The sequence below is a fragment of the Orcinus orca genome, chromosome 1, assembly GCF_937001465.1.
Source record: "Orcinus orca chromosome 1, mOrcOrc1.1, whole genome shotgun sequence".
Taxonomy (NCBI): Eukaryota; Metazoa; Chordata; class Mammalia; order Artiodactyla; family Delphinidae; genus Orcinus; species Orcinus orca.
In genome coordinates, this window is record NC_064559.1 from 32,552,050 (window position 1) to 32,561,945 (window position 9,896).

At 55.5% G+C, this 9,896-nt stretch overlaps 1 protein-coding gene and 1 long non-coding RNA gene across 6 annotated transcripts in view; one reads left to right on the forward strand and one right to left on the reverse strand.

The window, feature by feature from the left end:
* Positions 1 to 3,253, reverse strand: part of KDM5B (lysine demethylase 5B) — a 77,607-nt gene extending 74,354 nt beyond the window's left edge. For all 4 annotated transcript variants that reach the window (XM_033415958.2, XM_033415955.2, XM_033415956.2 and 1 more), the window contains exon 1: positions 2,931 to 3,253. In XM_033415958.2, coding sequence (XP_033271849.1) covers positions 2,931 to 3,119 — 189 coding nt within the window. In that variant the 5' untranslated portion in view covers positions 3,120 to 3,253. The remainder of the gene's footprint in view (positions 1 to 2,930) is intronic.
* LOC125963733 (uncharacterized) lies at positions 1,961 to 9,161 on the forward strand. Of its 2 annotated transcripts, XR_007476130.1 has the most exons (4): positions 1,961 to 2,130; positions 3,247 to 5,790; positions 6,676 to 6,864; positions 7,323 to 9,161. It is a non-coding gene; the product is annotated as an uncharacterized LOC125963733 (long non-coding RNA). The 2 variants fall into 2 exon arrangements; XR_007476129.1 differs by having other exon boundaries at positions 3,247 to 6,864.
* Positions 9,162 to 9,896: the final 735 nt, after the last annotated feature.

The window sequence follows — 9,896 nt, forward strand, 5'->3', positions numbered from 1 at the left end:
TGGCTATGAAGCCTAAGGGATCAAACTAATGACCACAGGAAGTTAAAGTTGAAAAACGTGTCTATTGTGCCATCTGGGGTTTGACTTAAATCTCTAACGTCTGGACACCTCCAGAGAAGAAATTTGTGGAATCTGCCTATCTATGGCCAAATGTTACATGTTTGAGAGCAACAGAGTAAATTACTGAAGCCATCAAATATATTCCTATCAAACTCGAGAGACTGAGAAAAGTATTTACTGAGCAGTCCACTATTTTCTGCCTAATAGTTACACCCCTAAAATTAATCATCCGCAAATACCACAAAGTGACATGGAAAATTTGTCCTTAAAAAGAAATCTAAGTACATCAAGAAGGAAATGAAAATGTGCATCTAAAGGTAACAAACCAGAAGTCAGATTAATTGTAAATTGGAAAAAAAAAAAGTCCAGGAAACAAGCCTAGTTATCCTACATACTTGATGTAATTTGAAAATAGGTTTGTTTACTACCCTCTTTAAACTTATAACTCAGGATCTGAATAACATCTTCTTGATTTTATTACCTTTTATCATACTTATCTTACTATATTTTCATTAACAAATTTCTGTGACCCTCAAGTTTCAGCAGCAAAGCAGTTTAGGACCATCACTAAGAAGCAGCTATAAATTGAAGCTACGTTAAGTACCATTAATTAAAGATGCAAAGTTAAGGACAAAAGGAAATAGAAATGCTTTGTAATTCTTCCTCTTATCTCCGAGAAATAAAATACCAATAAACCCAATCTCCATTTTAATACAGTCACTTGTATTCCAAAAACTTAGTGGTAACAAATCATCTAGAAACACGGGCATTATATAGCTATCGCCATGGAAAATATTTCTTATCTCTTGGTTTGTTGTTGCTTTATTTCAACTATATGAAACCACTTGTTCACAGTTAGCTTTCTAAAAGAAAACGGTTTCTAAAACAAAGACTTGTTTACATCTCCATCTCTTAAGATCCCTTTGTTCCAACAAGACCCTTCTTCAAGAGCTACAACTTCTGGAAAGGTTTCCCTTTTTGCGGTTATATCAACTAGAAATACTCCCAAACTCTTTCCAATTGGCACAGGAGTTTGTTAAACAAAGGAGGAAGACGCCTCCTCCACACAAAGGAGGTCTCCAAAACAGAGCACTGGTTATGTTTGTGGATTATTTATTTGTGCCTCTTTAATACCCTTCCTCGGCTGTAGTAAGTACCACTCTCAATACAAAATGGTGGCCATCACGTCTGTCTGACATTCAGAATGGGGAAAGGCAGAAAGATCACACATTTTGCAGAGCTTACCATTAATATTCTGGCCAAGATGCTGAAATGAGTAGCCAAACCTAACCAGAGCAACACTATCTTTCTAGGAAAAGAACCCGACAAAAGGAATAGGAAAAGAAAGTAGATAAAGGGTTTACCCCAGCCCTAGTGCACCACAATACCAACATGGAGGACAACTCCCCCCCAGGAACCGACTGCACACTTGGGCTACCGAGAACTTGCTCAAGTTGCCTAGTTTCAGAATGGACGCCCATGGATGCGAACGCGGACTATTCACAGTCCCCGTCCCTAACGCTGACACAAAGCTCCGCTGCTACCTGTCCATGCCCTATTCTTCCACAACTAAAACCCTGGCCCCAATCACCGCACAACTTCTGCAGGCCTCTGCGCTCCAACCGACACGCACTTCCCTTGAGCAACGACAATCAACCTTGTCTACTTCTTGAGAGAAAGGCGTCTATTCTCAATCATCTCCCCCATCCTAACTGACCAGTTATTCCCGGAGACAGGTATTTCATCTCCATTTCAAACTAGTCCAAGAAAAACTCCAATATAGAGTCCGCATTTCAATTCGGGGGGAGGGGGGACTTGGGATCAGACAGACTCAGTCGGGATCTCCCTCGACACAGCTCTCCAGGCTGAGCGGTTACGCACAGAACCCCTCAACTCCAACGTCATTACAAAGAACAAGCCTAAGAAAGAAAGGGGCGGGAGGGGGGGCTTCCTCCGAGGGAGCGGGGGCGGAGCGGGGAGAAGCTTCTCAAACTGTCGAAAAGCAGTTAAACCTCCGGCCAACGGTCCCGGCCCATCCAACTGCTGAGGCCGCCTCGGCCGGTCCGAAAGGTGGGCACAGCCCAGGGGTCCGGAGTTTGCGGCCGGGGGCTGGGGGAGGGGGAGGGGAAGTGACGGGAGGGGAGGGGAGGGGGGAGGGGAGGAAAGGAGGAGGAGAGGGGGCAGGGGCCGGCAGGGCTTCTCCGCCGACGTTGCAGCCGTTGGTGACCGTTTCGGGAACACCCACCCTCACGCCCACCCGGGCAGGGGGCTGCGCTGGGGCCTCCGCTCCGGGTCGGGACGCGGGGCGGCCTCCGCCTTCGGGGCTGACATCGCCCGCCGCGTGCAGCTCTCGGGGCGGGGGCCGGGGAGCCTCTGGGCGGCCGCCCCCCGAACCCCACGCTCACGCCCCCTCAGCACTTCCGCTCGGCCCGGCCCGCGGTGCCCCCGTCTGGCTCCGTCGCCCCGCCTAGTCCCCGGCCCGGGGGGCCCGCCAGGGGTCCGGGCCGGGGCGGGGGGTCCGGGGCCGGAGGGTGGGGCGCCAGGTGAAGCCGCCCGGGCCGCCGCCGCCTCCACACAAAGGACCAGGGGCTCCGCCGCCATATTGAAAACTTTCCTCCTCGCGACAACTCGCGGGGCGCGCACCCCGCACCCCCGGCGCCCCGCACCCGCCGCACCCGCGCCCGGGGGCCTCCGCGCCAGCCCGCCCTCCGCCCCGCGGGCTCCGGCGCACGGCCACGACCCCGGTGCCGGTGGTGCTGCCGCCTCTCCGTCCGGATACGAACCCCGGCCGCGCTCCGTCCGCTGTCCCCTCGCCCCGCGCAGAGGCCCAGCCGCCCGCCGGCCGGCCGCGAGCCCCGCTCGAGACTCACCGGCGGCGGCCGCACCTTGCAGATTCCTGTCTGCTCGGCTATGGGCCGAATCTTGTGGATGAAGGCGAAAGGGTCGGCGAACTCCTCCCAGCTGGGCTCGAAGACCGGGCACTCGGGCGGCGGCAGGAACTCGCCCAGCGGGCCGGGGCCGCCGAGGGCCGGCGCGGGGCGCGGGCCGGGGGCCTCCATCCTCGCGGCGCCGCGGACGCGGCTGAGCGACGGTTCTTGGCCTCCTCCGGTTCCTTGGCCTTCCTCCTAATCCTTCTCCTTCTTCTTCTCCTCCTCTTCCTTCTTCTCTTCTCCTCCTTCTCTTCAGCCTCGGATCCGGTTCCTCAGACTCCGGCTCCTCCGACTCTGACTCCGACTCCGACTCCGACACCGACCGACGACGCAGCGCCGCGCCAGCCACGCCGTGCGCCTCCGCCGCCACGGCGAGGAAAAGGAGTCCCACCCCACCCCCACCCGGCCCGTGCTGAGCGCCCGCCCCCGGGCCGGGCGGGGCGGCCCCCGGGGGACGGAGCTCGTCCTCACGGTCCAGCCCAGCCGGCACCCACTGACCACTGACTACGTGCCAGAGCCCCTTCCCTCCCTCGGGAAGTTACAGGTCTGGGGGAAAAGCCGGGCCCACGGGTGTACGCTCCGTCCTGTCCCGCCCCGTGGGAAGCGCCGTGGTGGAAGTGCAAGGACACCTGGTCAGACCCCGAGGGGCGCAGGGTGTCGGGGACGGAGGAGGCTTTTCCAGGTAGAGGGAAGAGCTTGAACGTGACAACAGCCTGTAGGTGAGACAACAGTTAGGAGGATAATAAACTAACACTCTGATCACTTCATCTCCTAGGCCCTGTGCCACGTGCTTTCATGATTAATCTTTAATATACACAGCAACCCTACGAGGCAGGTACTCGTTTCCATTTTACAAATAACGACAGAGAGGCATAGGTTGATTAAGAAATTTGCCCAAATTCCTAGGTTAACAAGTGGTGGAGACTTCACTTATTGGAAGGTAGGGTGTTGCAGGGAAGTGTGGTCCGCGAGCAATACACGGCGAAGCTGGATATGAGAAGAGCGGGAGCCTTGAAATAATCCAGATGAGGAATGATGGGGCCTAAATTAAGGCAGTGATGCTATTCATTAGGAGGGAGGAATGCAAATGGAGGGCATAAAAGTGACAAATTGGGGAGGAGCGATTCAGGGGTATCGGTACATGCCTGAGTGGGTGCGGCCACTGGCATCGCTGGGGAACAAGAAGTCAGTCTGGGGAGGGAGCTCGTGGGTCCACTTCTGGCCATGTTGAGTCTGAGGTGTCTGGGACAGTTGGAGATACCCAACAGGCTCAGCGTGTAAATCAGAAGGGGAGAGATCAGAAGTGGAGATATAAATCTGGGAGTGATTAGCCTGAATGAGAGCCCTTCTTTATCTGATGCTTACTGTGTGTAAGACATCCTTGTAAATGCCTTGTGTGTAGTGGTATATTCGCTCCTTGAAGCTTCACTCCCACCCCGCTTGGGAGGCACTGCTATTACCCCCATTTTGCAGAGCAGATCATGAAGGCACTTTAAGAGGTAAGAACAATTTTGACACATGGTGGGGGGGGGGGTCAGGTAATGTCCTTCCCCAGAAAAGGGGAGAGAACTCAAAAAGTAGGACTTCAACATTTAAAAAGATTTCTTTTATCCAGAAAGCAGCCAAACCCATGGAAGGACCGTTTGCCAGGGCCTCCTTCGTAGGTAGGTGTCAACAGAGTTCTAGCCCTGCTTTTAGATTCACCTGGAGTAAACAAGTGTCATCCTTGAGGATTCTTCGACTAAAAGGCCGGCGAGGGGAGAAAGCTCCTCTTCAGTAAACTCTTAAGTAAACCGAAAGGTCCTTGGAGAAGGCAGGCCTTATTTGTCTAGGGCTTTGGGACCTACCTAAGCCATGACAATGGAGACTGAGGCCAAGGGCAGCTGGCATCCTAGTAGAGAAAAAGTCATCGGTGTAAGAAGGATATGAGATAGCAAGTTAGAATCTAGGTGCGGGGGATAGAGGAGTCGGCTGCAAAAGATGGTTTTAACTTTGCTGAATCTTTCAAATTTTTTCACAGTAAAACGTTGGGGAGAAAAAATCCTCGTTGTTGCTCTTTGCCTTGGGCGGTCTGTGCTTTAGAGGGTCTCGCTAGACTTGATTTCCTGTCATGTGCTCTTTCCTAGGAGCAACGTTAAGACTATTTTCACACTTAGCATTGGCATCCGCCAAGCCAGGCAGGCATAACTTTGAGGAAAACTCTAGACACGTACGGATTACGACCGTGATGCAGGACAGCGAACCCACGGAAAACTCTCCAGTCCCCAGCTGCCCGCGGGCCGCCCCCGCCCCTCCCGGCCTTGCGTCCCCAACTTCCGGTAGCAACCCCAGCCACGGGATTTCGTGGCTCCAGACGGCGCAGCGGCTGTCGGCTCCCCGCGGACGCGTCGTGACGCTGAGAGAGGGTCGGCCGCCGGGCGGCGAGGGGACCATAGAGCTGCTCCGGAAAAAGGCGCTGCGCCCGCGGCCGCTCCTCCCGCGGGGAGGCGGAGACGCTCCCGGCCCTTTATGATGTGTGTTTACATGCGCGGAGGGATCCACCCAGCTGACAGCGGCGCCGCGCCGGTCCTTCTTTTTTTAAAGAGCCCGGCCGCGGGCGCTGATTGGCCGGCCGGCGTGGGCGCTGATTGGCCGGACGGCGCGGCGCTTGGGGGCGGGGCACGCGCCTCATTGTCTGCTCAGCGGCCGCAGGGCTCCCCAGTGGCTGTGCTGCGCTCTCGGTCGGAGGTCCGGGTCTCTGGGCAGCTGGCCGCGAGGCAGGGGCGGGCCGGCGTCGCGGCCGCGTCCGGTGCCGCGGCCGGTGGGTGGCAGTCCCGGCGGCCGGAGCGTAACCGAGCCCTGTCCGGGTGCCACGTGTCCAGGAACCCCTCCTCACCCGGGACGACATCCCGCCCCGCCGGGCTCCGTCTCCAGCCGCCGCCTGTGTGCGGCCCCGGAGCCTCGCACACGTCCCTGGGGTCTCTATCCTCCTCCTGCCCGCTCAGCCCCCAGGCCTCCCGAACAGCCTGCCCGACCCCACCCGGCCCGGGCCCCTGGCTCTGCATCCTGCACCCCGGGCCGGCCGCCCGGTGATGGGGCGCCCCCGCGTTCCTTCCGGGCGCCGCAGACTCGCAAACTGGGGGGGCGACCTGGTCCCGCGCCCACCTCCGGACTGGGCTCCAGGAGTGGGGAGGCCGGCTCCCCGGCGGCCGCGAAGGGGGCGGCCCGCGCGGCACGTAGCGCACGTGGAGGGCACCTCCCGCCCCGAGGCCGCCGCCGCCTCCGGCTGCTTTCCTGGCGCGCGGGGTGGGCGTGCGTCTGCCCTCCGCGTGGCCCCCGGTCTCTGCGAGCGTCCTTTGCACAGCGCTCATCCCTCCCCAACGCTGCTGGACCTCCTCTCTCCTCTCCTTTCCTCTAATTTCACCGACGCACAGGCCTTTCCTTAGCCTCCTCACGATCCAGCTCGGCCCCTCCCTCTAGTCCACTGTCGTCCTCTCCCACCCCTTTGGGGGCCCGAATGCTTGGTGTCAGATGTCCCCTGTGGAGACAGACCCACAGACCTTGAGATCTCAGGATGAGCTGCCGCCTTGGTGGTCTCCGTGTTTTGCTTTATTTTGTGCACTCCCACGGCGTCTCTCTATTCCTGTTCCTTTAACCAGGCATTTGTCTTTTTCCACTGCCGTCCCTGCCCTCGTGCCGTACACAGGCAAGGGTCTCCACCGGATTGTAAACCGCTGCAGGGAGGGAGTCACGGCCTCCAGCCCGGGACCAGACACGTGGTAGGAGCTCCACACGTTTGTTGAAGGGGAAGGGAAATGGCCTTTAGTGTCTGTGGTTCTGTCTGGCCGAGGATGGAGTTTTGGACCGGACAAGGAGAAGAATCTGGTTGCCCAGGGTAAGCAGGAAGAGGTCTCACAACAGATCAGTGGGGGGGGGGGGGGGGGCACGCACTGGGATGCGCCCCTGACATTCCCCAGCTCCCCCGCCCTGCTTATTTCCCTGGAACCAGCAACCCCTCCTGCTCTGCTGGACGTCTCTTTGGTGGGACTTCTGTGCTCCCGGTTCTGCCCCAGCCGCAGCTATGGGGGCTGCCCTTGCAGATCAGCTCCCACGGAGACAAGGGTCTCATCCCTGGGCTTCTGTCCCTGGGAGCATCCTCTCTTCCTCTCCAGTCATGGGACCCCTTCTCTCTGGCTCAGCCCAAAGGGATCCAGGATCAGGACTTTGGTTTACCTGGGTGTGTGGGTCCCTCCCCAGGGAGCCTCAGTCCTGGTGCCGCCAGCCCTGCCCATAGGGCTGGGGCAGGGTAGCAGCGTTACCCACACTCCCTTCGGGGTGTTTCCTCCCATTCAGGTTGGGCCACTTTGGAGGTTCTGGACTCTGCTGGGAAAAGGTGAGAGGCAGAGAGAAGAACTCAAGTTCCTTGTTCACACTGCAGCCGCCACCGTCACCCCTAAGGAAGGTATCTGGACTGAGGACCCCTCTCAGCATGCTCTAGGGCCTTGGATGGTTGGAATGTTTGAAATTCTCTGCATCCAGGATGAAAGTCTTGCAACAGGAATAAAAGGACTTCTACACTAATTATATCTGAACTTCCCAGAGCACTCCCGAATCCACCGTGCTCGTTTGAAATCCAGCGTTCAACCAAATCCTGTCACATGTCCGGCACAGGGTCTGACACAAAATCCTAACGCTGAGTCCCTTTCTTCTCTCCGCTGGCAGGAAGGGATGCTATCTGCGCACCTAGAGATACTGTGCGACCAGGAATAGGACCACACCAGTGGCTGGGGAGTAATTCATAGTCTATGGAACATACCAACCCCGTGAAGTAGATGGGTGATACTGTCGCCATTTTTCAAATGGAGAAACTGAGACTCAGAAGAGTTTATTAGGCAAAATCACACAGGTAACAACAGAGCTAGGACTGGAATGGGAACACTGGAGCCTGTGATCTTCCCTAAACACCAAGCTGAGGAAAGAGAACATGGAAACCCCACCCCAAATCTGACCACCAGCTGGCCCTGCAGCTGCCAACATGTGTCCATTCTCTCCCCTCTAAGCCACGCTGGTTTCACACTTTCTGGACTGTCATCTATAATACCTTCACTTACATTCTAACGGATTCACAAAACAATACTTGCCCTTACACAGTGACGCACGTGCCGGTTGAGACTCATGAGGTTGGCTTTGTAACCTGTTATGGATTCTGACCCTCAGTTGGAGAAATGCTGCTTGGAGGTTAGTTTTTCCTGTTGTTTGCTAGCTTTCAAGAAGATGTAGCTGCAGTAGTTTCTTCACACCCACCTTCAAACCCACCAAAGGTTTGGCCATTGCTCCTTGCCATGTCTTCCCTACATCCTCCAGAACGCTGTCCACATCACATACAAGATCAATCCCTATTGCTTATCTCTTCAGCCTGTTTTGTACTGTTTATCATTCACTTGGCTGCAATCTTCTATTCATTTCCCTCCTACCTCTGCCCACAGCCCTTCAACTCAAGGGGTCACTTTGTGCCCCATCTTTTCAGGTGCCCAGTATAAGACCAGGACCTAGCATAGTCTTCAAGTCTCCCAAGACCTGACTTAGAGCAAAGGCCAAAGACTCAAATGCCTTCAGGGGACAGAAATAAATGAGAGAAACCAGCCAGGTGGACTCTGAAGAAGAGAATGCACGTCCGGCGACCGGGGCCATCACTGCTCAGGCCAGGGTGGCAGCAAGTTGCAATTTTCCAGAGAAGCCAGAAGTCTATTTATGCAATCTCTCCTAATTTTTAGATGTTCAATCTTCAATCAAATTTCTAAAAAACAGTGTGTGGCCCAACCAGACGTGCTTGTGGTCCGAGTGTGTTCTGCGTGGAGCCACCTCCCTGGAGAGGCTGGTGGGATGATGAGTTTGCTGACCTTCCGGGAGAACAATGGTTACCAAGGGAGCACCAGAGAGAGATGCTGAGGGCTAGAGGTGAGCTCCTGCCCATCTCCCCACCTCCCTGCCGGGGCTCGAGTTCATGCTTCTAGGCTGGAAGGAGAGCTCTACCTTGCAGCAAAGTCTGGAGCCCACACCTGGGACACACCATGGCAACAGGCACACCCTGATCTGCGCTGCTGCCGAGGGACCTGCCAGGGCTTGTTTAGTATTTATTTTCATTTTACATCCACTGTGCTTCAATTAAAAAATACCTATTTTCCCCTCTTCCTCCACTGTTTGCCCCCTCTAAGGCCCTCAGAGGAGTGCGAATGAGGTGCCAAGATGCAGAAGTGTTCTCAAAGTGCTGTGCGTCTGTTTAAGAGTCTAAAAGTAAAAATTTGGGTGGGGATTTAGGAATAAAGGGAGATGGGCATCTCAAATATGACATAAAGGAAGGCATTGCTGGTCTCCGTGTTCGAAAAACAGTCATTGTTAGCAGAAAAGTGCTGACATTTATTGAGTGCTTGCTGTATGCTGGGCATTTTCCTGTGGATGATTTCTTCTCATCCTCATAAGAACACCTGAGAGTAGCCATCGTTATCTTTAGTTTCTAGATGAGGAACTGGGGCTCAGAGAGACTGAGTCATTCGGCCAAGGTCACCTGGCCAGTAAGTTTAGCAGAAGCACATTCTGGCCCGAGTCTGAGTCTAAGTCGAGAATCTGAGCTCTTAACCATCGCACACGTATTGCCCTCCTCTGTTGTACTGCCCGGTCCTCCTGGCACTGCTGTGTCCCTGGCACCTAGCACATGTGTGTGGAAGAGGGAGATGACCACTCACCGTATCGCATCATCCCGATAACTAGTGACTTGATACACACCTGTTGAGCTCGCTCTCTGGGCCAGGTGCCGTGCGAAGTGCTGTGGATGTGGCATTGGGTAAAACAAAGGCCGGGCCATCAGCCTAGTGGATAGAGACAGACGGCGACACACACAAGGAGGATAGCTTCTGGTAGCAAGAAATG